The sequence below is a fragment of the Zosterops lateralis genome (assembly GCF_965231275.1).
Source record: "Zosterops lateralis genome assembly, chromosome: 20".
In the NCBI taxonomy this organism is placed as follows: Eukaryota; Metazoa; Chordata; class Aves; order Passeriformes; family Zosteropidae; genus Zosterops; species Zosterops lateralis.
The window spans coordinates 10,247,332-10,275,095 of record NC_139780.1 but is presented as its reverse complement, the minus strand read 5'-3'; the positions used below and the strand labels follow the sequence as shown (position 1 = coordinate 10,275,095).

Below are 27,764 nucleotides of genomic sequence, written 5' to 3'. Positions count from 1 at the left end.
CCAACTGGCTGGTCCACTGGAGATGGTTAAAGTCACCTCCATAGAGATGTGAAAACACATTCAGCTTCCAGAAAAAAAAAAAAAATCAATAATCAAAGACTACACACAAAGGCCCAGTGCTTTCCTGCATCCCACCCTGCTATTCCTGCACACCAGGAAAGCTCCTGCCTTGGAGAGCAAAGGGACAGGAGCAAACTCACCATGTACTCGTGTCAGGAATACCAAGACTTACACCACACTACAAGACTGGAGACCCAAACGGATAATAACACCCTTGACCACTAGTTTGCCACATCTTTTAACCTTTTAAATCTTTAGCCCAGCTCTGATCAGCATGAAATGCCAAACTGGAAGGGAAGGAGGGGAAAGAAGAGGGGACAAAGGGTAAATGTCAGTGTTGCCTTTGGCACTGGGTGTCTCCAGATAACAGTCTGGAGCAGCAGAGCTGATTTGCAAGCAAAGGCTTGAAAAGCCCTGCAGCATGTGATCTATGAAACAGGAGGCCTGCAGAAAGATGTCTCCTCTGATATGAATGTCCCCTTGGGATGGATATTGCTGGATTGCACATCCAGTATCATTAGAAAACACGACCATAGATTAGGCTGTTTTGAAGCATGTGGTGTGCAATAATTAAGTAATAAAAGTCACCACGGGGGTGAAGGAACAAGAAACAGAAGAGTTACTATTTGCATACAGGCTGCTGGCGCCCTCAGTGATCATCAAGGATTCTCCAGGCTGCTAAAAGCTGGCAGCTGTCAATTCTGGACCCACTCCTGCCATAAACCACGAAGCACCAGCTCACTCTGTGGCACGTGGGCTCTGCAGAAACAGGTGGAAGTGGTGGCCCAGAAGCAGCCCAGCAGCTACCCCAAGTCCCCAGCGTCCTGCAGTTGGTCTGCACAGGCAGGGAAAGCACTGGCTCTGCTATCAGAGCTGCAGCTGAGGGCTCTGCAGGCTACAGGTGGGAGGAGAGCTAGAGGTGAGAGCTCCACAGTCATCAGCTGCTGCCAAGATGGGGAAAGTCCTTCCTCAGCAAGGTGTACAAGGACAAGGACCAATAAAACTTGAGGTCCTTCACTCCCTTCAAGCATTTGCTTCTGGGGGAAAGGAATAACAGCAGAACCATAGGAATTACTGATTCACTGTCCCTGCCACTGCCAGGTCTGCCCCCCATGGTGGCTGATGAAGGATCCTCACTTGCAAGGAGAAAGGCTCAACAATTTCAGGCTGCAACTTCGCCACAAGCTGGTCAGGTTAATGCCAGCTCAGAGCAGCTGAATGGGACACTGGCCAACATGCAACTGCCTTTTAACTCTTTTTCTAGAACCAGGGTCATGTGCAGCTCCTCCTCTTTGCTTGTCTCCTCCTTGCTCCCTGGAATCCTCTTCCAAGGGGCAAATCCACCTGCTCTGTGCAGCTGAGGCACCAGACCAGGGCTCAGCATTTCAGCTCCCCTTTCTGCTGCAGACACCTGACCATCTGCATTGGGTCCATTTTTAGCCCTGTTCAGACTGCTTAGGACAGCACTTACTCCTCTCACCCCATCCATCATTGCACATTTGCAGCCTTTGGTGCACCACATCAGAGAGATTTTAATAGCAAAAGCAGTGTTATTTTAGCAAAACACACTTGGCACTCAGGGGTTCTTCCCCTGGGGGGAATCCAGCCAGAGCTTCTCCATTGGGTCCCAGCTGGGAAATGCTCTCCTAAAGCTCTAGCAGGGCTTAAAGTTGAGCTGCAGCCTGTGGTGCCTTGTGGTCCTTCCAGCACACACCAGTACTCAGACAGAGCTGTTAAAACCTGCCCTGTGAAAGGTTGTGCAAAGAGAGAAATTGTGCCAGTTCTGGGGAATGCCCTGGCACAGGTTACCACAAATGTGTGTAGGTTGTAGTGTGCTCACTGCAAATGGTTGTGGGTTTGAGGTTTCCTGAGAAGGAGAAAGCCTTTCCCAGTGCCAGGTTTTATTCATGTTCTCACCAGTCCACTTTTCAGGAGCAGAGATGTGAACCAGCATGAGGAGGCAAAGATTACACTGGTGTCTTTTCAATGTTTTCCAGGCCTCCCACTCCCTTTTTTGACATCATGCAACACAGATACAAGGAGTTGTGGATGGAGCAGCAGAGAGCCCGGACTGTAGTCCAGAGAGAGATAAAGAAAAAGGTGGGAATATTCCAGCAATGCTTTCCCTTGATGTGCACAGAACTGCTGGGCATGACCCCCCCCCACTGTCTTACCCTAGGAGGGATGGATGGGCTGCTCCCAGCCCTGGGAGGGGCTCCCAGCTGGGAAAACATCCCCCTGACTACTAAAAGGCTGATGAAGCCTAACAGAGATGAGCATCCCCCTGCCAGGAGCCCCACATGATGTCCTTTGGACATCAGCTCTGCTCAGGTTACCTGTGACAGTGGCCACAACAAAAGAATCAGCAAATGCTGAAAGGACAGCCCCAGCCCTGAGCATGGTGTGGTTGATGCAGCACCCACAGCAGCTGTTGGAGTGTAAGGCTGTGCTGTTAAACACACCAGCATTGTAATATCATTTAAAAGCAGCCAATGACTGTTTTATTAGTTAATGGCTCAAAGAAGAGTTGGGCTAATATGGTAATGACCAATTTCAGTGGGCTTACTGCCATCACAAACTATGCTTTATAGTTAAGTGCAGGAATACAGTGTCCTTAATTAGCAGCTATTTTATGAATACACCAGCCTGGGATGTTAGAAAGTGCATCCTTACTTTATCTATTAATGACTGATGTTTTTAATCACTAAGTTACCTCCATCAAGCTCCCAAAGCCTGCAGCCACCAATTACTGAGTTAAGCAACACAACCTGTATCACCACAAAATAGATTCCCAGGGTTTCATGCAGTGGCCAAAACATTCACCATGTACCTACCTGCACTGGCTTGTGCTGGGATTATCAAGCACTGTGACTTGCAATTAATCAGGAGAGCCAGGAAACCCCACCAAGGTGGGGATGCTGGAACTGACTTTCCCAGTTAGGGATTCCAGTGGGCAGCAGTCACCTCCCTGGGATACTCTATAAAGCAAACACTGAGAGCTGACAAGTGTTCACGTGTTTATCAGTACTGGCTGCAGGGACATGGAAAACTCCCCAGATCACCACTTGTGACCATCACCCCAAAGCAATGGCCTTGTCCATCCCAGTGTCACTGCACTGCATGATACAGAGCTGATGTGCACAGCTGTGCAGCTGTTGGAGCCTACTGTTGTTCCCCTTTGGTAGCAGCCAAGTGAAGGCAGCTATTGGAGCCCACTGTTGTCCACCTTTGGTAGCAGACAGGTGAAGTGCAGCTGTTGGAGCCCACTGTGTCCACCTTTGGTAGCAGACAGGTGAAGTGCAGCTGTTGGAGCCCACTGTTGTTCCCCTTTAGTTTCTGACTTGCCCACCGCGCAAGAACCGCACCTCGTTCCTGCGCACGCACCCGCTGCCGGTGAAGGAGGAGTCCTTCTGGCACCCACAGCGCTATGAGAAGGTATGGGCCCCCCACAACCCATCCCAGTCAACTTTCCTGGGCCTCTACAAGCACCTGATTGAAATCAGGGACTGTCCAACCTTGCCCATGTGCCTCAATAACATCCTTAGCACACAATGAATGAGGCTCTTAACTCAGAGCTGCCCATGACCCAGACCTTAAAATGGTCCCAAATGTGTTCACCCGTCAGCCCCTTTAAACATCAGGGTGGGATATTTTTTGCTGGCCATAAGCCCTGGAAGTGAGGCACAAGTTGCCCAGATTTTTTTTAACTTATGTGCACTTTCACAAGCTTCCTAAGAGGAGAAGCATCTTTTTATGTCTCACTGTTAGTACAGGGCTTGCCTTTGCTCTACAAGTGTCCTACACAAGCAGGACAGTCACACCTGCATTTTGGGACCCTGCCATTTCATCAGCTCTCACCTTAACTAATTCAAACCACACCAGATGTTTCAAGAAGCTTTTCCACCCCAGGATTAGAGGTTTCCAAAAAAACCTGCACTCTTGATACCTCTCTAAACCACCTGATTGACAATATTCACCCTGAGACAAAGCAAAGGGTCTGGCCAGGTTAGACATGTCCATGACATTTCCTTTAATTGATCCAAATAAGAGCCAAGGTGAAAATTTCTTGTTCTAGTGATGGGATCTAAATATCTCCCTGAATTCATCTGTGCAACCTGCTGTGCTCTGGGGTACTTGTTAGAATTCCATTAGCTTTGTTTGTGGTGTAAATTACATGGAAACTTCTAGTGAAGAACTAGGGGAGATTTTGGGAGAGGAGAAAGAGCTGGACCAGTGGAATGGAAAGGAGACACTAGAAAGTGAAAGCACTGAAACCCTGCAGGGAGTTTACATGGCAAAAATCATATTTGGCATTGATAGATACCACTGCAAAAAGCTCTCAGCTCTCCATCCTGGCCCTCCTTCTGATGGGGTGATATTTTTTGCCACGCTGTTGAATTCTAACCACAGTTTAAAACAGCGAAGAAGCCCTGTTATTTCCTGAAGGTGATTTGCTTGTACAAGTTGGAGAGTTTTGCCCAAGAAATGTGCTTTTTACACCACCTTGATGTATTCCTGTACCGTCCTGTCTAAGAGTGCCCGATTAGCATATGTCAGTAATCATTTATCCCCACTGCCTGTCAGCTTGGAGCTGCTGCTGCGGCGATGGCAGCGAGAGAACATGACCGATTGCTGTTAAACAGATTGTGAGAGTCACACAAGATACTGGGGCAAGCCTCCTTTTTAGAGCTCCTCTCACCCCAGACCTTTCCATCACTGTTCATTTTTCAGCCTGGGTTTTGCTTCTTGCTTTTCCCTTTTGTGTTGTCCATGGTTGTGGTTGGGTTCCTGCCCCAGCTGCAGCTCTCAAGCCTCTGAATCCTTCCTTCTTCTCTCCCTCCTTTTTCTTCTTCCTTCTTTCCCTTCCTTGCCAGAAGCAGCATCCAGGGAGGAGGCACTGTTCATTTTGCACAGCCTCTGCAGATTTTCCATACTCCTCCTTTCTCTTTGCATTACCCTAGAAGGTTTCCCTTCCCTAGCTGAACATCTAACAGGCACAGGCCACATTAGAACTTGGATCAAGGAATTTGTTACTCACTTGACCTTCAGTGCACGGTTTCCTCCATGGAAAAGTAACTCCTTAAGGTCCATAAATGTTGACCCAGTTAAAAGCAGTAACAACCTGGAGAAGGTTATGGGTACCCAAAGACTTCTGGTGGTCTCCAAAGTGTTCTTTAACTGCTCCTGTAAAGTTGGGTTCTACAGAGATGATGGAATGGTTTTGAAAGCCAGACTGACCTAAACCAGGGACTCCAGGTGTCAGTCTCAGTCCCTCCTTTACTGAGGTGACAATCGACCAAAACACTGCCTCAAATCCTGTAACACCCTTGTCCTACTGTGCAAGAATATAAAAAGCAACCACAAAAATATCACCTCACAGAGAGCTGGTTAGCAGACTCCATCTGCACATTGTTTCCTACCAGCCTTTTGTGACTTTGTCCTGCTCTGACCAGTACAGAAGATGCTCACAACTCGGGAATACTCCAGATCCTGGACAAGAATATTCAGAGACTCTATTGCCCTGACCACAGGCTCATTTTAAGCTTTATTCCCATGTGATCCAAGGCTGGTGTGAGGTGCAGGAGTGTGATATTCTCAAGCCCCTTGTCCTTCGGCTCACTCAGTCACCTCATCATCTGGCATAATACCTTTCAGTCTGGCCTGCTCTAGGTCTAAGGGGAGCAACACCCAGGCACTGAAATAGTTATTATCCAAAACAGGGTCAGCAGGAAGGTGAGATTTTGTTCCTTTAGGCCCATAAATATCATCAAGAAGTTTTTTTTTTATTCCCACTGTGTGACCCCTTACAGAGAGCTGCAGAAATTCAGCATGGATATCTCTGCTGGCTCTTGATCTGGGTTTTCTATTCAGTCCCTGGTACCACAAAAGCTTGCCCAAAAAGTGGAAGAGAAGAAAACAAAGGAGCTTTTCCCTCCCCACTAATTGTATCTGCTTGCTCCCTGCATTGCCAGAACTGCATGACATTACATAGTCATTCAGTCAGTAAAGTATGGACAAATTGACTATATTTTCATTTGGATTTAGGTTTCAGCCCCAGTGCTTTAGAATAATGGCTCACACTGTTAAACTAACTGGGTGATTTACAGGTTCTCCCACACTGGGTGCTCCTGCTCAGTTTTGCTTTGCAGGACTGACCTGGCCTGTGGTCTCCTGGGCCCCTCAGCTCACCAAGACAAGCAGGTCACAGGGAGCCAGTCCTGCCCTGATGGGCACTTCATTAGGGGTAGTTGCTGCATTGAAGTATTATTTTTTTGCCCTTTTTTTTTTTTTAACTAAACCAAGCAGAAGTTAACTCCTTCCTTAGCAAGATGCTTCTACTGCCCTCCTCTTCCTCAGCCACCCCTCAAAGCAAACAGCCTCTGCCTTGCTTTGCCTGCACTGACACAATTCCAAGGCTCAGGTTTTGCTGGGACTGTGCACCAAAACTTAATTTATTTGTAGATGTGGGACTACATTCTCCAGGAACTGTGCTCTCAGACACCTAGCATGGACATAAATCATAGAATGATTTGGGTTGGAAAGGGACCTTGAAGATCATTTCGTTCCACCTCCTCTGCCATGAGCAGGGACATCTTCCACTGGACTAGGTAGCTCAGAGCTCCACCAAGCCTGGCCTGGAACACTTCCAGGGATGGGGCAACCATTGGACAACCTGTTTGAATGCCTCACCACCCTCACAGGGAAAATTTTTTTCTAATATCTAATCTGAAGCTACTCTCTTTCAGTTTGAACCCAGTTTCCTTGTCCTGTCACTCCAGGCTCTTATAAATAGTCTTGCCTCATCTTTCTTGTAAGTTCCCTTCAGGTCAACCCAAAGCCTTCTCTGTTCCCGACTGAACAATCCCAATTCTCTCAGCCTCCTGCCCCCCATGTTCAATGGATGTGTCCTGTCCCTGTGTCACTCCTCACCTGCTGGCTCAGACAGAATGGTGCCAATCAAACTCTGGAAAGGACATTGCTGCCGAAATGCAGCATCCCCATCTGTGCCAGGCCAGGGTGAGGCTCCAGCAACCTCCATCTGAATGTCTGGTAGTCATTATCCAAACCAGCAAGTCAATGTCGGCCACCCCCAATATATTTCAAGTCAAGAAGGATTCAGGTGGCAACAAAGCAGCAACACAGGACAGAATTCACCAATGTGTCAAAACAGCTCCGTGCACCTCCTGTCACTGACACACACCAGGGTTCTTCCTTTGCTCATTAGAGAATCCCAGCTCACAGAGACACTCAGGTGGGCTTGTTTACTTGACCAAGCGAGGGGAAGGAAAGAAAATGCAGCAACTTTGGACAAGACTTTTGTCACTGTGCGCTGCCTCCCCGAGCAGATGAAACGCGCGATATGAATAAGCGATAAGCAATTGACGAGCAAGTGTTCGGGTACCTTGGCAAAAGACTTAATTTGCAACCTGGCACAAAATCAAAGGCTCTGTCAACGGCTGAGCGGCTCTCCTGCGTATGCCTTGCATTACCTGGGAAAGCTCTGTCAGGTAAATTTCCACTGAAAGTAATTAGAGGAATCCCCACTGTATAAACTTTGCAGCAAAAAAAAATTCTGGGCTCCAGAATTTGATTCTCACCGGGGATCCGATACCTGCTCACAGCCTGATCCTTCGTCAGAATTAACAGTCGAGGTTTAACATGTACACACAAAAGTGTTCCGCATTTTTTTTTAATGCCTTACCTCTATTTTTGTCTATAGAGCCAAACTGACAAGCACAGCTCATGTAATCTTGCAGCTGTTGTGTTGTCAGAAAAACCACAGATTCTGCTTAAGTAATCTGGGCTTGATACACACAGCACACAGGGCTGGCTGTTCAGGTGCAGCATTGGTCCTCCTGGGTTTGAGGGCAGGAAAACTTCTGGGACTTGGGAGTGTTATAAAACTCCTCTCCTGGGGCCTAAATAGTGCTTAAATAATAAAGAAGTGAGTTCAAGAGCTTCCTGTAACCACACTACCAGATCAATCCTCTCTTCAGCTGGGATCTTGGCTGACCAAAAAGAATTAAAATCAGTGTTGGCTGATGGTTGTTCAATGGCCCAAGTGACACGAGCTGGTGGCTCCCAGCCCTGCAGTAACAATCCAAAGCAGCATCACTGGCCTGTGGCAGGTACAGTGCAAACAGAGACCACAGCACCCTGCAGAGATCCAAACAGGCAGCACAGACCCAGCTGTCCTGGGCACCATCCCTGCATGTCCCCTCTATGGCCACAGCAGAGATGTCACCTCCCACCCCACAGCCATTCCATGGCCAACTGCAGGCTCTGGCCCCTGTCAGCCTCACGACACTTCCTTGCAGATTCTGGAGGTTTTCTTGTTTTGCCTCCAGAGCCAAAGATTCCAGCAATACAATTGCTCAAATCACAGCAACGCATTTTCATGATCCAAATTTTCCCACTATCCCTTGTGCCCTGGACACTCAACCTCTCATCCTACTCAGTGCTGCTTTCTGGCACAGAATATTTTGGCTTGGAAGGAACCTTTAAGGGCCATCTAGTCCAGTTTCCCCTGCAGTGAGCAGAATCATCCTCAACCAGATTGTGTTTCTCAGAGCCCCATCCAAGCTAACCTTGAATGTTTCCAGAGATGGAGCATCCATCACCACTCTGGGCAACATGTCCAAGTATTTCAACATCCTCTTTGTAAAAAAACTTCTTATATCTTATCTCAATTGACCCTCTCTTAGTAAAAAACCATCACCTGCCATGCTCAGCACTTCCTTGTGTCTCACTAAGAGTGACTATCACTGGTCTGCCATTTACATTGCTCTGGACATCTCCTGATTAACACAGGAAAACAATTCCCTCCTGTGCAGCTTTACAGCCTAGATCATCTCCAGGGCAGGCTCCACCTACAACCAAGCCCCAGTATCCAAAGGCAGCACAAGGAACCGTTGGCAACCAATTCCCACTGCTCCTCTGGAGATTCTCACCCATGAAAGAACCGATTTGGGGTGCTCATAGCTTGTGGCAGGGTGAAACCACACAGGCTGTGTTGGGTTATGGGTGAGCACCTGCCATTGCTTCCAGTGCACAACTCCACAGAAATGCTTTTTAAATGGATTTGGGATTTCACTCATGGCCCTGTTCTGACTTCTGCAGAGATGCTATTTATCCAGACAACTTTAAGTAAAACTCTTGTCTGGCATGAAAAAGGTCAGGATTCAGATGTCAAGCACATGAGGTCAGTGTGAAAGCTGCCAGCTCTGGTCTGACCCTGAAACATCTGCCAGAGAGGTGGGGGGCACACACCAGGTTACAGCTCCAGTGCGTTCATTCTTCTTTCCTCATGCTGTTGTCCAGATCAAATGACCAGTGAACCCCAGCAAATATCCGTGACCATTATTTTCAGAAAGAAAAAAAAAACCCAAACTAAACTCAAATCTCCATGGGACATTAAATACAGCAGCCCAAAATTGCCAAGCACTGTTTGAAACCTTCCTGGGCTTGAAGCAAATAAAGATCATTTAGCCCAGGCTCCCTTGTCCTGCATTTCCCTCTGTTCTTAGAACGGTGGGGAGAGAAAAATCAACCCCATTCGTTAAGCCAGTTAAGCACGCTCCTGGCAGGAAAAGCCACATTATTTGTAACCCTAATAATCCAACACTCACCTCTGAGCACAGCTCATCTTGGACAGAATAACGTCTGTTTTAAAAGTACCTGCCTCTCTCTAACTTGTCATGGCATTTGTTGACAACCCTATTGAAAGCCGCTCTCGATGCGGCTGTGAAGGATCTTTCAGCACCTCTTTCTCTTTCCTAGACAGTTTTTGAAAGGGAGGGGAGGAAAAAAAGAAAAAAGCCATCAATACAGGGGGAAAAAGGCATCAGCAGCCAACATCGGCTGATGAAGCGCCTCACCTGGGCCCCCAGCACACCGCCTCCAATTAAATCAAAATGGTTTGTTTTTAATGGTCTTTTACACTGACAAGTGGGCTATCATTCCAGGCCTAGAGAGCTGTCAGGGAGCCGAGGCAAATCCTCCGTTGATAATGCCCAATGCTTCCAATTAGGAGCCGGGGCCGCTCCTGGCGCACTAACGATTCCCCAGCCTCCCCCAAGGCCCCTTCGGCGTTGGCTGTTTCGTCTTCCCTCTTCCTCCGCCGCAAATTACTGACACAAAACGGAGGCGCCCCGGTGCCTCCTCACCACGCCGGGCCCCGGCCCTGTTGGATTTAATGAGGCGATGGAAGTTTTTGCGGATCTTTCGCTAAATTCTTTTCTTGTTTGACAGCTGCTTGAGTGTTGACCTTATAAAAGATTTAGTGTTTCTCATTATTTTCTGTCAAGCTTTACAAGCGGTGGCTTCGCGGGGAAAAAGAGAGAGAGAGAAAAAAATAATAATTTGCATCTCAATGTGCGCGCGCGTGGGGTGGTTTATTATTATTATTATTATTTTATTATTATTTTGTCTGTACAGGGATGCTCAGTACGCTCGGCACCCTACCCATCTCTGTACTGTTTATTTTACTCCTTCCTCCCTCCCTTTCCTGAAAAAAATCCACTGTTTTGTGTTGTTTTGGAGGGAAGAAAAAAAAAAAAAAAAAAGCCCTAGGATTTGTTAGACTCCCGTAAATGAAGGAGGGTTTGGGGAAGAAAAAAAAAGAAAATAATAGAGATTGGTTTACTGTAAAGTGAGCATAGAAAGTGTTTTGTCACCCGCTAAAAGGATTCGATCAAATGGATGATGGAGGAACAAGGCTGAGTCCTGGGGCAGCTTTGTTGTTAAAGTGAAAAATGGTGCAAGGCTGGGGAGCTGCCTGGGAGCAGGTGGGCAGAGCCAGGCAGGTGCTGGGAGAAGAACAGGGACATCCAGTCTCCATGGATCCTTCCAGGCCAGGAGGAGAGCCTGGCACTGCTCCTTCCTTACTTCAGGCCTTTTCATGGCTTCTTTGTCCAGTCACCACAAACCATTAAATGCAGCTCTAGTAACTAAAACTCCTCCCATAAACTGAGCTTATTTTGCACCCAAGGGTGCTCACAGTGCCCAGCAAAAACCCTGCTCAGGCTCTGGGGTTTGCACCATCAGGGCAGCTCTGACTCCCCTGCACTGGCTTGGCCTTTCTGCATCTCACACGCAATTTATCAGCCCTCAATTAACACAGCTGCCTTAATGTGTCCTCTGATTTAACACATTATTATAACTGTGAAACCCTAAAGATAATAGCACCCAAAAATATATTTGAGTTTTAGGAGTGGTGATTATTTTTCTTGCCCCTCCAATTCTGTAAAGCAAACACTGACATCACAACGTCCCAGCTGCAAGGGTTCTGCAGGTTTTCATTTATCAATAACAAATGCAATGAACAGCAGCAAAACATTGCTGCTCAGCAGCACCTGGAGCCTATGGCAGCTCCATCATCCTGCAAGGAAAACCTTTCAGCTTTTCCCTACAAACCATATTCCTGTCCTGCTGCAGCCAGTGCTCCAAACAAAATCCTGGCATAACAACCCATAACTGTAGCAGGGTAATGGCAAAGATCATCAGCTGTCTCTAGAGGAGGTACCTTTGGGTTCATCATTTAAAATATTAATTAGAAGCATCAGAGATGAGGATTCATCACTGGCATTGACTACTCAACACTAGTCTCTATCATAATAAGACCTTTGACCCAGGGACACCCTTATCTGGACTCTAATGACTGGGAGGGTTCCTCATTTTTTAAAGCAGCACTTGCCCCTGTCCTACACCTGGTGCTTCCCACTCACTCATGCTGAGGGCAGGAACTGGCATCCCTCACAACTTCCTGAAGGCTCTGCTCACTTTAATTACTGCCAGTTGTACCTCAGTGGGACATTTCTCACCCAGGAGCTTTGTACTGAGATTGGAGTGAATAAACTGCTGTTTCCTCTCCTATGGCATCAGCCTCATCCCAGGCAGAAATGTCCTTGTGCCCAGTTCCCAGCACTGGTGGATCAGGGAGCATGGCAGGAAGGCACATTCAAGAGAAGCAGCTCAGCTGTCTTTACCTGCAAGCACTGGATTTTTCTAACAATCCCAGCTCTAAGGGGAAAACTGCATCTTTCATGGCAGCTTGGAGTTGGAACAGCCAGGATTGTCCCTGCCAGCTCTCTGGGGTTACCCACCTACTTCAGCCAGTCCCTGGTTCTGCCTTCCCCAGCTCTCCCTCCCAGGGAGGGGTTATGTCACTGCTGCTATTCATGAGAAAGCAAAAACATCCAGAAACAGCTGTCTGAAGTTAGGCACTCAAATGCATATTTAAGTACCTGAACGCCTTCCTCCAGAGAGGGAGAATAGCTAAATATGCTTTGTTTGTCTTGATTAATGAGATCACTAGCAAGCTTTTCAGGGCAAAGACTGCTCTGTATTTTTACATATGCAAAACCTGACATGCAGCCAGCCTGAGCAGAGTGGGGGAAGCGGTAGGCAGCTCAGCACAGCCACACGAAGCAGATGTATGGCACAGGGAATTGTGCTGGGGCAGGCAGAGCCCCTGGCCCCTCATGGGAAACACTCCAGTCTCAGTCACTGCATCTCCTGTGCAGGTTTGCTGTGTGTGAGCCACACTGCTCACCCTAAAGGGCCCTGGGACATTTCCACCCGCAGATTATTTCCCTTTTGTTTATTGCCATGGGCATTTTTACACCCTGTCCCCACTCAAAGGTGATTCCTGGGGAGCTGCTGCTTCTGTGTTTTTAGGGCAGGGCGTGTAAGAGCCTCTGACATCACCAGGGACTTCTCTGGGAGCTCTGAGCTCATCCTGGCCCCTCAGTGAAGCGCCCCAGTCCTGTGTTGTAGAAAACAAGTAATATTTATTCCAGGCCCCTCTTAGGCCATGGGCAGCCTTTGAAAATGTCAGACAACAAACACACCATAATAAAATTACAGGATTTTGTTGCTAGAGCAGGATAAGACTCTCCTGAAGTCAATCAGAAAGCTACTCCTCGTTTTAAGCAGGTTAAGTGTTTAACTTCAGCTGGAGCAACATCTCCCAGTCAGGCAAAAGCCCTTGTGCAATCTGCAGTCTCCTCCCTGTCTCTGCTTCAACCTATTTTCTGTGGCTGGCTCCTGGCTGTAACCAATCCTCTCTCTGCTCCTTTCCTCATAGGCTGAGCCTCATCTCAGGACTTTTCCAGACCCTGAGTCCCGTAAAAAGGCTCTCTGTGCCTCCCATTGAGGAGTGCCTGTGAGTGCTCCCCTTCCCCCTTGGACCCTGGGATTCCACATGCAGTAAACGTTCCCTCAGGTTTCACAAAGTTATGCTAATGCAGATATAGCCAAATAAATCATAAATATAAGCGGAACGATTCTGTCTCAGTCTGTTCATTGCTTGGTGTCAGGTGCACAGCACAGCCTGAACAGCACAATTCTCATGGTACTCAGAAACAGGGCAGTGCTCACACCAGCACAGCCCCGCAGGAAAGGCAGCACAGGCTCCTTCCCTGCTGGTTCTGGACAAATGGATTGGATGCAGCCATATCCTGGCTGATATCAAATCTGCAATATCTCATCAGTCCTCATTTCTTTGCCAAAAAAGCTTCCCATCAGTGCCTGATTCAGCAAAGCTCTTGCCTGTGTGAAGGAATTCAAACACCTGCTTTGAGTGCTCTGCCAAACTGGAGCCTCACCACAGGCAGTGCCTCTACTTTAAGATGGCTCCAGCCAGCTCCACACTCACCCTGCAATAGCTGCTGGAGTCCCTCAGGGCTGAGCCTCTTCAAGCCCTCACTGAACAAACTCAAACTCTTCCAACACCAACTCAACACCACAGCACCCAAACCCAGGGGTGTCTGCACAGGTCCAGTCAGGAACCAACACATTTGGAATCCATCTTCTCCCAACAGAGCATTTCACTTCAAATATCACTTGGTTAAAAGTGCCATTATTGAAACTGTGGAGCTCCATTCTCGCTAAAGGAATAATTAATAACTCTTATGTAGTCTGCTTCTCACATCTACCATTACAGCTCAGAGCTTACCAGCTTTTTAAGCCAAATTATCTCCCAGTTTTCATATTCACCCTCCCACTGGCACTTGTAGAGCTCAGGTGTGTTCACCCCAGAGCTCTGGGAGGTGACAGCAGCTGTGCTGGGCAGCCTCAACTGCATCCTGAGCTCAGGTGGACATCCTAACATGATTTTGCCCCCACACCTTGGCACTGGGATTAGCCCAGCCCTACATAAAGCCACCAGCAGCCCAAGGACATGAAGAGCCCATGCTGAGCTCAGGGCCCATTGCCCCTCAGATTTCCAACCAAACCTTTAACCCCAAACCTCAAAGAGAAGAGTTCTTTATAACACTGCACTGCTCAATATGAAACAACAAAGTAAACTGCAAGGGCAGCTTTTCTTACCCCTCAGGACAATGAAGCCTCCCCAGGAGCTGCTCCAGCACTTCCCACACCTCATCTTTAGGACAGCTTGTACCTCAACCTGCCCTTTTATAAGGAAGGAGCAGTGACAAACTCCACCCTGCCCACACCTGAGCTGAGGGAGGAACAAAATCTCCTGCTCCAAACCGGGAAAACCCTGATATGTGGTTGCCTCTTTTTAGTCCAGGCCTCTAAATAAAACCCATCTAAAATAATGAGGGGGATAACAGCAGGGCTTGCCAAGCTGGCAGAGGTGGATTATAACCAAAGACCTTTCCCACCTCCCCAGGGAGGGAGGAAGCTGGGCCTTAAATGACTTATCTTGCTAAAAATGACACTGTTCATGAGAGTGTGAGAAACCCAGGCACGGGGTTTGTCCTTCTGCCTGCTGGGAGCCACATCCAGCTCTCAGCCGAGCCAGAGCGTCTGTGTCCTCCTGCAGCAGCCACTGCGATCCCTGGGGGGTGCTCAGGGATGGAAGCACCTCCAGAGAGTCCTGCCTGCCTGGGAAGAGCTGGCACAGACCGGTGTGAACCAAGCCCCTGTAATGCTGCTGAGTGAGACAGCAAAGAGACCAGAAACCCGAAAATCAGCAGACAAATAAACAAAATGCGTTCAGGAGACACCTCTCAGAGCAGCTCAGAGCCGAAAGATCTGTCCCAGTGCCCCCGAAATGCTGGCCAAGGTCGTGCCCCAAATATCCCCAACCCGGAGGGGCTGCGAGGGGCAGCTCTGCCCCTGCACCCACCCGCACCCGGCCCGACCCTGCCCCGTCCCAGCCGTGAGGCAGGGCGTGCCCGCTGCTGCCCCGGTACCGGCGGAGCCCCGTGCGGGGTCCCGGCCCCCCGCCGCCCCCGCTCCTTGTCCTGCAGTGACACCCACCGGTAACGGAGCTCTGCCGCTGCTGCAGCTTCCCCGCCGCCGGGCCCGGCTCCTCCACGGCTCGGCCGCCCCCGGCTGCCTGTCCCGCTCCTTTTCTGCCTCTTGCCCCCTCCCCGAGCCCTCCTCTCTCTCCTGGCCGTGCTTTCGTTTGGGGACCGGAGCGTCCCAGCGGAGCCAGTCCCCGCCGGGCATCCCTCGCTGTGCCGGCTGGGCACGGCCTTCCCGAGCACCCAGCCGGCCCTCGGGAGGAGATTCCGTGCGGCAGAGCCTGCGGAGATCCCTCCCTCAGCCGGACCCTTCCAGGACACCGGGCTGTGCATCGCCAGCAGATGTTTCTGGGTTAACTCTTGCTCAGTCACCATGGCTCAGCTGTGACAGGGGTTCTGCAGCCAAAGCCTCTGGGGACACCTGGAGCAGCCCTGTCCCTTGGCTCAGGGACAAACCTGCACTGGTGACAGGAACCAGCAGAGCCCAGCCCTGTCCATCAGCAGCACCCAGCGGGGTGGGATGAACAGCAGCTCCCAAAGCTGCCACAGTCCTAAATCCAGCCCTGGACTGTGAGTGGGGCTTGTGAGGAGGTGACTGTAAAAGCAGTTGGCATCAGGGATCTCCTCTTGACTGATGTATTTGTGAGCAGCAACAGTCTGGAAATGGGGTTTTAAGGGCAGACACACAGAGGGAAGGAGTGTGCACTGCTCAGTGGTCTGTGCACAGGATTTCCTGGTTTTGCTGGGAGCCACAGAAAAATCGTTGGAACCCCACTTGTCCAGGGTCTGGTGATGTAGGGGGGACGGGGGGACACCACATATGGGCAAAATTTCTGCCTTGGGGAGTCTAGTTCTGAAACAACTTAATAAAACAATGGCATTAATAGTAATAATAGTAATAATAATTTTAGTGTAATTAGAAGATAAGTAGCAGTGCATCTGTAGCTGCTCGGAGCCCTGAGTATGGCCTAGGAGTGACACGTCTGTCCCCACGGCCTTGGCTGGGCATGGCACAATACACAACCTGCTCTGGGATGAGGATTGTACCCCACACACAAATACCCCCAAAATCTTGCACATCATCAGGAAGTTGGCCTAATCTGTGGACTTCCTTGTGGTTATTTGAAGGCAGGTGCTTTATTCAAGAGCAAGACTCAGCAGCCCAAACCTATCCCTGTATGGCTGATCCAAATCCTGATTCTAATCCCACTCCCAGCCTTGCTGCCTTCTCAGTCAGTTCCTGGTCCCAAATACACCCTCAATGCTGGTCCTGATCCCAGTGCAAATTTCCAACCCAAATGTGGTGTCCTGGTTGAACAGGGAGGCTGCCAGAGCCCAAGAACCAACACAAACAGTGCAAGGAGCTGACAAACCCCACCGGGGCCTTGACAGCATTTCTCATCAGGACCAGTTCCTGCACATCCATTGCTCTGGTCCAGTCCAAAGGGACACTCGTCCCAGCCTTGTGGATGGTGAACACTGCAAAACTGACCTGGCCCCTCTCTGTGCTGGGAGGGAGGCAGGGCAGAGCCAGGGACAGGGAGGATGAGCAGCCTCCAACTCGGGCAAGTTCCATCCCCGAGGTGGGGGCAGGCTGGGACCGGGGCTGATGCTGATTTTGTTCCTGGGCTTGTCCTCCTCTGAAGTTCTTTTGTTCCGCTGCCCCGATTGCAGGCGGCCCTGAGCCTGCAGGGCCGAGGGCAGGAGGTGGCGGGGGCCCTGCCCGACAGCTGGCAGCCGGGCTGCCCCAGGGGGGGCTCTCCCCTGCTTGGTCGCCTCCAAGCTGCCGGCCAAGGGCGACTTTGGAAGAGGGACAAGATGCAGCTGACTGGCCGGGAAGGTGGGGAACAGAAGAAATCGAGTGTTTGAGAAATAACCGGCGACATCGCTTTAAACTGACGCAGCTCCACTCGCCCGGGTGTGGACATTTTCCTATCTCCGCGGCGAAGGGTCTATCCACGGGAAAAAAAACCCTAAACAAACCCTCGAGGAGACAGCAACCAGTCTGACCGCGAGGAAGGTGGGAATCCTCCGTGAGCCTGTCCCTCTCCAGCCTGGGAGACCAACAACAGCAAACCCCCCGACGGGGCGGGAGGGAGGAAAGTTGATGTCTCCGGCAGCGCCGGGCGGGACGGAGCAGCCCTGCCTGAGACCATCGGGGTTTTTTGTTTAAAACGCGATTGACGGCAGAAAAAAATCCGCTCTGAGTGCGGTCCTTTCCCAGTTGCAGCAGTAGGTACCGCCCTGGGCGCTGGCAGAGCGGGCAGAGCCGTTCCCGGTCCGGTCCTCGCCGCTCTGGCAGCGCCGGGCGGGGGACGCGGCTGCCCCGGCGGCCCCTTGGACCGCTTTGCTCGGCCACTGCCCATTTCCAGGGCATGCAACGAAATTCGCAGCTCCGAGGCTCATCTCGGGCTTAGAGCAGGCTCCTCAGTGCTGGGGGTTTTGGGAGGGTTTAGATGCTTTTTTTTTTTTTCTTGTTGTTTTTTTTTTTCTTGGTTTTTTTTTTTTTTTTTTTTTCCTAAATTTTTTGGTTTTAATTTTAACGCCCGGCAAAACTTTCCTTGCTCGGGAGGGACCGGCAGATCAGCTAATTGCGGGGGGAGGCGCGCAGAAAGCAGTAACCCCTCGATACCCCACCCAACCCACATTCCCCCCCGCCCTCCGCGGCTAATCATCCCATTAAGAGCCCCATCAGCGGGATAATGACAGCAAAAGAGGGCGGAAACCGCCCGGAAAGCGCGGGGATCCGGGCCACAATTAATTCCCGTTGATCAAGCTCCAAGGTGTCGCCTGTTGGGGAGTGACATCCCCCAAAACGCCTGGCGGCCAATGGGCGCCTTCACACGGGCTGGGTGGAGGGTACCGGGGTCCCCCAGCCCGGGCGGCCCAAGTTCAGCTTTTCTCCCCATTTCCCCCGTTCCCCCCCCGGAGAGGGCGCGGCGCTCCCGCCGCTGGCCGAGGTGCTGAAGGCACCGCGGGCTCCGGAGCGTCTCCGGCGCTGTCCCGGGTGCTGCGGGCTCCGGAGTGACTCCGCTTTCCTCCCCCGGCGCTGTCCGAGCTGCTGGCGGGGAAGGGGGGCGCCGCGGCGGGCCGGCGACTGGCCACCCCCTTCGCCCTCCCCTCGCCCTTCCCCATTGATTTCTGGATCATTAAGTGGTTAAGGCGCTGCGAAGCCTTCACTATCGATCGCTGCCTCCCCACGTCCGGCTGGGAACCCCCGGGCTGCCCCCCAGCCCCGGGCACGGGTGGGGTGGCCGGGACCCCGGGTGAGCTTGGGGTCCGTCCCCCCTCACCCCACCCCCTTCGCGGCCAAAGTTTGACTCTGCCTCCCTCTCCCCCCCTCTCCTGTTTGTCTGTGAGTGCAGCTGGGCGCGATGCTGAAGACGGAGCAGCCCTGGATCTAACGCGCGGCGCCTCGAAGAGCCTTGCAGCAATTGTTGCCCGGATCCCAGACCGAACTTTGCTCCTTTTTTTATTTTTCCTTTTTACATTGTTTTTATTATTTATATAATTTTTTCTTTCGTCTTTTCGTTTTTCCCTCCTGTTATTGTTAATTCTCGTTATCAACCCGCTTCCGCCGCGCCCTCCCCGCCAATGCCCGTGTGAGCGCCGGCACCTCGCGGGGGCCATGGAGGGCTCCACCGGCTTCGGGATCGACTCCATCCTCTCCCACCGAGCCGGCAGCCCGGCCGTGCCCAAGGGGGACCCGCTGGTGGGGGACGGGCGGTCCCCGCTGGAGCTGAGCCCCCGCTCGGAGGGCAGCAGCGGGTGCCCCTCGCCCCGCTCTCCGGGCCGCGAGTGCCTGGAGGCGGCGGGGCCGCGCCCGGGCCTGGATGCGCATCTCCAGCCGGGGCAGGTCTCGGCTCCCTCGCAGTCCCGGACCGTCACCTCCTCCTTCCTCATCAGAGACATCCTGGCCGACTGCAAGCCCCTGGCCGCCTGCGCGCCCTACTCCAGCACCAATGGACCTCACGGCGGGCAGGAGCCGGCGGGCAGGATCCCCACCAAACCCGGCGAGGATTTTAGGGAGAAAATGGAAAAAAACACCAGCAGCTCCTCCTCGGACTCGGAGTACAAAGGTAAGAGCGGCTCACACCCCCGGGCTGTGCGGGGCGGCCCGGACACACAGCCTGGAGCGGCCCAGGAGGCTCCCGGCGCTCTGGGGTCTCGCTCCGGGCCCGGCTCGGGGGCGGCTCGCGGTATCGGTGCCCCCCGAAATGACCGAGGGGTCGGCACCAACTTGGGGAAACTTGGGGGTTCGGTGGGGCTCGGCCCCGGGGGAAGGGGTTGGGGTAATCGGCGCTTCATCAAACGCGCCCGGGGGATGCTCCGGGCCGCCTTCCGCAGCAAAGATCCGCCTGTGCCCTTCTACCCGCGGGGAAAGGAGAAGCAGAGACGGATTTCTGCCTGCGGAGAGAAAAAAATAAATAAATTAAAAAAAAAAAAAAAAACCCACCAAACAAACCGAAACAAGCACGTAATAAAATAATCGCGGCTTTGCCAGGTATTTCCCCCCGCTCCGGTGAGAAACGAACAAGCCAGTCCGAGCGGGCTTTGATTCGATCGGCGTTATTTGTATTATTATTTTGGAAAACGTTCCAAACCGAGCGGGGCAGACACGGAGCCCCGGGCCGGGGGGTTCGGCCTCCCGGGACCCCGCAGCCCCTTCCCCGCCTCCCCCCGCAATCGAGGCAGGGAGAGGCGCAGGAACAGCGCGGGGGGATTTGGGGTCAGAGCTCTCCCCCTCGGAGCGGTTTATCCCGGGTGTCTTCTCCCATCCCACCCCTCATCGCCTCTGCAAAATAACTTTTCCCCGGGAAAACTGTTTGGCCGGCTGTTGGTGAGGGAAAGGAGAGGGTTTTCATCCGGCTGGGCGGAGAAAAGGGAGGCGATGGCACCTTGTGGGGCAGCTGAATTTGGGGGGATTGGAAGGAAAAAATAGGGACAGGCTGAGCTCCGTCCCGGCTACAAATTCACCCTGGGCCCGCCCGGAGGCGCTGGGCTGAAATCTGGTTCATGAAGGAAAAAATATTCACCATATTGAGCCTGGAAAGGCGGCGGCGGGTTCTGGATACTGAGAGGCGATTTTTCACTCCAGAAGAGAGCTGAGCCCGGGTTCGGGGCCGGGGCTGGGAGTGCCCCGGGAGGAAACACCGGCCCCGGTGCTGTGCGGGGAAACAGCCGCGATTCCCACCTTGGCTGGTTGTTCTCCCCTCCTACACCCGGCCCCAATTCCTTCAGCTCTTCTCCCCTTGCCCCAAATGGCCGAGACGAGAAAGAAGCGAGGGGAGAGAAGAAAAGCGAGTTCTCTTCATCCCCTGAGCCGGGGCCGTTTCCCGGAGCCCCTCGGCTCCTCTCCTCCTGTCCCTGCGCCGGGACAGCCACAGCCAGGCTGCAAATATCGTTTAAATGGGGAAAAAAATCCTTTAAATTATGAGGGAAACACCGCTTAAATCAAGGGGAGAAAAACCCCAATGCTTAAATGAAGGGAGGGAAAGACTGCTTAAGCGGAGGAAAAAAAAAAAAAAAAAAAACAAAAAAAAAAAAACAAAAAACCAACCACCCAAACAAACCAAAACCCAGTTTAAATGAGGAGAAAACCACAGTTTAAATAGGGGTAAAACCCCCGCCTCAGTGGAGGAGCGGGTGAAGATCCCCGCTCCCAGAGCGATCCTTTCTGTGCCGCTCTGGAAATTGCCTTTCCCGGGGCAAAACCCCCCCAGATTTACTCTGCAAAGGGGCTGCGAGGCCGGGCCTAACCCCCAGGGCCAAAGTGTCCGAAAACCCCATAATCTATATTTTTAATAATTTTTTCTATATTACTAAATATATCCATTGAAGCCAGGAGTAGCCAGGGGCCGGTCCGGACCGAGCAGCGCCGCCGTCGCCGCCGTTCCCGCGGCCCTTTGGCGAACAGGAACTTTTTAGGAGCCGAGGATCAGCTCAGGGACCGGGGGGGGGGTGGGGATTTTCCTCCTCGGGATGGAGGAGGCCAGACCCGCTTTACTCCGGGGAAAAAGTCCGTCCAAACTTTGGGGCCGTTCCCGGGAGAGAGCGGGGCCGAAGCTGTGCCCGGTTCCGGCGGGTCGGGGCCGCCGCTTTCCCGGGAACCGGCACCGGATCTCTCGGCCCGAGGATGGTCCCCGCCTCGTTCCGCCCGCTCGGCATTTCTGGTTGAAGGGTTTCGCTCCCCGGTGGCTCAATTAACCGGATTATTGTCTTCCTACAGAGAGAAATCAGCTCGCGTTCGGCTCCAGCCTTGTCCCTGCTCGCCCCCGCCACCAGCAAATTTAACATAAACCCCTGTAAGAAAAACAAAACCAAAAACCAAACCCAAACGCCGCCGATTTGTATAAATCGAGCCTATTTGCTCCGTAATCTCCTCCAGGAGGGTGGAGAAGGCGAGCACAAGCAGGAATTTATTTTTCCCCTTTTATTTTTGTTTCTGCTCCGTTATTTTTTTCCATCACCTTCCAACATTTTGGGGCGTAAATTCCCTCATCGCTCTGCCGGAGCTCATGTACCCACCGCGCTGACGAGCCGCCACCAGCCCCTCTCATTCGGGCTTTTTTAAAAGATAAATAACAGGCCTGGCAGGGTTCGGGAAGTGCTTTCTCCAGTATTTCGTTGTGCGCCCTGGAGAAGGGAGGGTGCAGCATCCCCGGGAGGACAGAGGCTTCCCCGGGAGGGGAGAGGCAGGACCAGCACGGCAACATCCCTCTCTAAAAAATCGGGGCTCGTAATTTTCGTTACTGGTTGGTTTGTTTTGGTTAAAAAAAATGAAAAAGAAGAAAAAAAAAAAGATATTAAAAAGATAGAAAAAGAAGGAAAGAAAAAATATCCAAGCATCGAGAAAGCTTTTGAGTTTGGGGGAAATAAGCCCAGAGGAAGGTCCTGCCCCGTGAGAAATGAGGGGTGAGGGGGATCAGAGGGGTCTGGGCAGGAGGCGCCGGGGCCGGGCTGGGGATTCTCTCGTTCCCGCTCCGATCCCGGGCTCTCGGGACGGGAAAAGCCGGGCCCGGCTCGGGGAGCCCCTGAGTTCCCGGGGTTAAAATTCACGGGGGTGCAGAGCGAATGTGCCGTGAGCACCCTCTTCTGTGGGTAACTCCCTTCCTGTCTGACCTGGCCTCTCTTCCTCCCTCTGGGCTCAGTGAAAGAAGAAGGGGACCGAGAGATCTCCAGTTCCCGGGACAGTCCCCCGGTGCGGCTGAAAAAGCCGCGCAAAGCCCGCACCGCCTTCACCGACCATCAGCTGGCCCAGCTGGAGCGCAGCTTCGAGAGGCAAAAATACCTGAGCGTGCAGGACAGGATGGAACTGGCCGCCTCCCTCAACCTCACCGACACGCAAGTGAAAACGTGGTACCAAAACAGAAGGTAAAAATGCGCCGTTCGCTCCTGCCCACGGCGCCGGGATCCCGCCCTGCTCCCTCTCCCCGGCCGCGCACCCCCAAACCAGGCAGGGCTTTCGTACCCCACAACGGCCCGTCCCTCCTGCGCCAGGACAGGGGCGATGTCCGTCCCGTCCCCGCCTCTCCCGGGGCTTTTTACCCCAAAGTAAAGGGGAGAAAAGCGATGCCGAGGCAGGGCGGGTGTAGGGAGGAGTGGGGGGACAATCCGTGCCCCCAGCCCCGGCCAGGCGGGGAGGCAGGACCAGCTTCCAGCTAAACACAACAGCATAACACATCGGCCCATTAATAATAGATACCAATTACTGCTTTGGGCATCAATAATTAACACCCTTTACAGTAATTACACAATTATTATTATGATGAATAATTTACTGGTGGAAATAGGTTTGGCGCTTCAGCGACAAATCTGTGAAAGGGCTGGCGACGTGGTGGCTTCGGTGGGTCTGTCCGGACACCGCCAGCCCCGGCCATCGCCACCGCCACCAAACGAGGGACCCGTGGCTGCAGCCCCCGCCCTGTCCCCTCCTCGCTCCAGGGTTTTACCCTCCCTCCCCATCATTTCCAGTCCCGCTTGTCCATCTGCAAAGATTCCCCCCCACGTCGGGGGTTTGGGGAAGTTTAGGGGACGGTGCGATTACCCGTCCTCTCCCCAAATCCTTCCTGCAAGGACGCGCCGGAGTGGAAATTGTGCTCTCAGCCCCTTCCCCAGCCCGGCCCGGCGGCGGCGAGATCCTGAGGCCAGGGCTTGTCCACGAGATCCGGCACACAGATATATATATATATGCCTATACTAATATACAGCATATAAATATATATACACATACATATATATATGTATGTTTACACACACACACACATATATATATGCCTATACTAATATATAACATATAAATATATATACATACATATATATACGTATATGCAGACACAGAGACCTATACATATATATACATACATATGTATATCTCGCAAACGAATTCCCCGGGAGCCTGCCCCACGCCCGTCCCCCCGCGGGACCCCCGCAGCCCCCCGAGCGGCCCAGCCCGGCCCCGGCAGCCCCGGCCCGGGGAGAGGGTCCCAGAGCCCCGGGCGGGGGAGCGGGGCCGCCGCGGCCTCGGGCTGGAGCATCGCGGCGGTGGCAGCGTCCGCTCTCAGCTCCCGGATCCCCCGTGTCATCCTCGGCTCGTGTGACAATCTGGGGCTTACACCCCCAGGAAGGGACTGAAATGTTTGTCGCGGGTTTTATGGCCGGGATTCACATCCCGCCGTTGGATCCCAGGCGGGCTGTGGTTCCGATGCCTCCGGGAAAGATCCGTGGGCGCTCAGGCCGGGGCTGCCGCGGCAGGAACGCCAGGGGGATAAACTCCCTTCCCTCATTAATGGGGTCTGCATCCCATCCCATTAAATCCCGTCACATCCCATCGCATCCCTGCCGTACAGGGGAGAGCGGCCCTGGGAACCAGCGAGAGAGCAGAGCCCGGGGAAAGGGGCTGTGCAAAGGGTAAAAACAGCCCGGGAGCGGCTTTGGGAACATCCCTCCCCTCCTTGACCCCTTCTCTCGACTTGCCCCCCCAGGACCAAGTGGAAAAGGCAGACGGCGGTGGGCCTGGAGCTGCTGGCCGAGGCTGGCAACTACTCAGCCCTGCAGAGGATGTTCCCCTCGCCCTACTTCTACCCGCAGAGTTTGGTCTCCAACTTGGACCCCGGCGCCGCCCTCTACCTGTACCGCGGCCCCAGCGCGCCGCCCCCCGCCCTCCAGAGACCCTTGGTGCCCCGCATCCTCATCCACGGACTGCAGGGCGGCAGCGAGCCCCCGCCGCCCCTGCCCCCGCTGCCCGGCGTCCTGCCTCGGGCTGCGCAGCCCCGGTGAGCCCCGCTGAGCCCCGGTGAGCCTCGGCGAGCCCCGGCAGCCCCAGCGGCACCCACCGGGCCGGGGGGCTGGAGGGGGCCACCCCACACCGCTGAGGCCGAGAGCAAGAGACAGACTCCCGCTCATCCCCATCTATATATATATATAAATATATATATAAAATTATAAATGACACCACCCCCTCCTTTTTTTAAAATAATATATAAAGAATGCAAGAATCAAGGACAGGCTTGGCAGGTCGGAGCCGGCGGTGCTGCCCCTCACCCCGGGGGGCACTGGCCACCTTCACCCCCTTTGTGTCCCCACCTCGGCCTGGGACGGCGCCGGGAGGGGCTGGAAGCTCCGGGGGGGCTTCGCCTCACCGCCCCCTCCCCAGGAACAGTCAGGGGAGCCGAGCCACACCTGCCAGAGCCCTCCCCGCTTTGTCCGGCTCCCCGACCCCGGCACAGCGGTCCCGCCGCCGGGAAGGACCTTGGGGTGGCCCGGGCCGATGGCCCCAGCGAGACTTCGGGACGTCCGTAACTTAAACTAAAATAACAATAATAATAAAATAATAAGAAAAAATCTTAAAAAAAAAAAAAAAAAAAAAAAGGAAAAAAAAAAAAAAAAAGCGGTGGGATGTAAATACGGTGCAAAATGTATATGAATTATTTATTTGTGAACCCTGAGGGCGTATTTGTGTAAGTGATTCTTGTCAGTCTGTATCCCGGGGCCAGCCCGGCCGGGCGGGGGGCGCAGGGGGCGCGGCGGCCGCTCCCGTTCCCCCCTTTTTTTAAATGTGGAAATAAAACTTCTTTACAAACAAATGGCTCTCGCCTCCGCCGGCCCCTTCTCTTCCCCTCCCGCTTGTTTGTTCTGGCGGAACGGCCGCCGCCGAGGGAAGGGGAAAAGCAAAGAGGAGATTTCCCACCTCCCATCGCATGGAACCTCCGGCTCCCCGGGGCTCGGTGTCCTCCCGGGGCTCGGTGTCCCCACCGGGATCGGTGTCCCCCAGGGCTCGGTGTCCCCCAGGGCTCGGTGTCCCCAGGGCTCGGTGTCCCCAGGGCTCGGTGTCCCCCGGGCCCGGCTCCAGTACCGGCATGCGGGACCGGCCCGGGGGAAAGCGGGGCAGGCCGGCGCAGTGATAGCCGCGACTTCGGTGAATTAATAACGCTAATCTTAAGTGTATAATTGCCTAAGTGCTTTAAATGATCGCTTTGGAAAATGGATTGTTTCCACCCTTTAAAAGTGTCGCTCACGCGGCCGCGGCCGGCGGGCCGGCAGCTGGTGCCCGGGACAGGCGGGCAGCGCTCGCCGCCGGCTCGGGGAGCCGACAGATGGGCTGCGGGTCCCCCCGGTCCCGGCCGCTCCCCCCGGCCCGCCCGCCTGTCTGCGGAGCCCCCCCGGCACCCACCGGCCCTCCCGATCGCCCTCCCCGGCTCTCCGGACCGGGTCCCAGCCCGGTGCCCCGGGAGCTTTGGGCCGGCACCGCCGAGCCCCGCGGGGAGGGCGATTGTGGCTCGGCCAAATGCGCAGCCACGCCGGGGGCAGAGAGCCCCCGGCCTTTGTGGATGGGGCTGGTTCTTTGCATGTGAATGGGGGAGTTTGGTAAATCCCCGGGCCTCGGCTGGGCCAGGAGGAGGAGGAGGAAGGGAGGGGGGGGTCGCTCCCAGCTCGGGGTTAATGAAGTGGGAAAGGAGTCTTTCAGAGAGGCCTGCAAACAACCCCCTCCCCGGGCAACAACCCCCGTCCCAAATCCTACATGGATTGACTTAAACCCAGGGGATAAGTGCTTTAAATTAATCTCATTGAATAAGAATGAGGCCAAACAAAACTCTTTAAAATCATATTAAAAATCTATCAAAGGACAACTTGCAGTGGGTGTGCTTTTCATTTTGTGAGCGCAAAGGCAAGGAGCATACAGCAACCTTCCTCCCATTTACACAGCAGGAATGTGAATCAAAGGCATTCTCTAATATTTAATTGTCCTTGTAGCCGTAGCATATTCCTCCTCTTACATTAATGAAGTACAAGGCTTCGTTACACGTTTGTAATTGCAATATTTAAATTTGCCATTTCACATCTGGAAGGAGCTGGAAACTCCCCTGTACCAGCGGGTCTGAGGCAGCACCAGAACACGGTGCCAGGGCTACGAGATTACAGAGCCCCAAGGAAAGCTCTGCCCTGGGGAGGGGGAATGGCTGTGCCGGGTGTGGTGGGAAGGAAAGAGAGCAGAGGGGACGTGAGGGATGGAGCTGTCGCTGCCAGGGAGATCTCACAGCAGAGTCAAGCTTCAAGATAAAACAGTTTAGGGAAGACACCACAGGCTCTAAGCAGAGAGCACCGCAGTTGCCACATGAACTGCATCGTGTGTGGGAGGATCTCAGCAGCCTCAAATCCTGCTCAAGGACCAGCCTCACCTCCAGCCTGTGTGCAGGGGCTCGGCTGGGAGCTGGTGTCCCACAGCAGAACCCACTAGCACTGGCCCTGCACCTACAGCAGCCCCTGAGCAGGCTGGAAATGTTTCCAGAGGGTGGTGCCAGGTGGGCACAATCCTGGCAAGGCTCCAGGGGTAGGACAGGCTGTGCTGGGTTGAAATTATATGAAGCAAAAAAATGGAACAGTTCAGAAGCCCCAGTCCCAGCAGGGAAACCTTTGGAGTACTGCACCAGTTCTGCTCCATGGATTTCTCCAGGGTACAAAGTCCAACAGACAAGCTGCTGCTGCTGGTTGGGTTCTGTCAGCTCCAGACTCTGCATCCAGAGAGTGCAGAGGGTTTGCCAGGACCAAACACAGTCCTGGCTCTCAAGTCCCCTCCAGGCTTTTACCCAGCTCAAGGGCCACCTTCCTCCCCTCCTGGCACAGCTTTAGCCAAGACCAGCACCCTTGGAACAGACACAGCAAGAGCTGCTCTGCTGGACATGCCAGCACACACACAGTCACTACAATCAGCAGAATTGTTTCTGGCCAAGATATTCCACAGCTTCATCAGAGCACCAAACAAAACTCTGTCAGAATGGAAAGCCCAGAACATTGTTGCTTTTCCTGCCCTGTCTCCAGGTTTATGGAGAAAACAAGGTGTTGTAAACAGGGAGGTTCTCTTGCTTCCTACTCTGCTTAGTTCTGGTGTTCTCAGCAGTCAGGGACCAGTGTCCTGTGTCTGAGCCAGCCCCTGGTGTTCAACTGTGACCCTTGCCCCAAGGTGACCTCCTTGCTTTTTCCTAATCC

At 53.2% G+C, this 27,764-nt stretch overlaps 2 protein-coding genes across 2 annotated transcripts in view; both read left to right on the top strand.

Moving 5' to 3' along the window:
* CFAP77 (cilia and flagella associated protein 77) overlaps positions 1-13,332 on the top strand; it is a 57,370-nt gene extending 44,038 nt beyond the window's left edge. Inside the window, exons 4-6 of the mRNA XM_083875547.1 lie at positions 2,058-2,160; positions 3,394-3,495; positions 13,148-13,332. Of these exons, the coding sequence (XP_083731673.1) occupies positions 2,058-2,160; positions 3,394-3,495; positions 13,148-13,216 (274 nt within the window). The 3' untranslated portion in view covers positions 13,217-13,332. The remainder of the gene's footprint in view (positions 1-2,057; positions 2,161-3,393; positions 3,496-13,147) is intronic.
* A 5,333-nt stretch (positions 13,333-18,665) lies between these two features.
* BARHL1 (BarH like homeobox 1) lies at positions 18,666-24,557 on the top strand (the record flags this gene model as incomplete). The annotated part of the gene is made up of 3 exons (XM_083875682.1): positions 18,666-19,357; positions 22,430-22,652; positions 24,263-24,557. Exons 1-3 carry the CDS (start codon positions 18,907-18,909, stop codon positions 24,555-24,557), a joined length of 969 nt encoding a protein of 322 aa, XP_083731808.1. The 5' UTR covers positions 18,666-18,906.
* Positions 24,558-27,764: the final 3,207 nt, after the last annotated feature.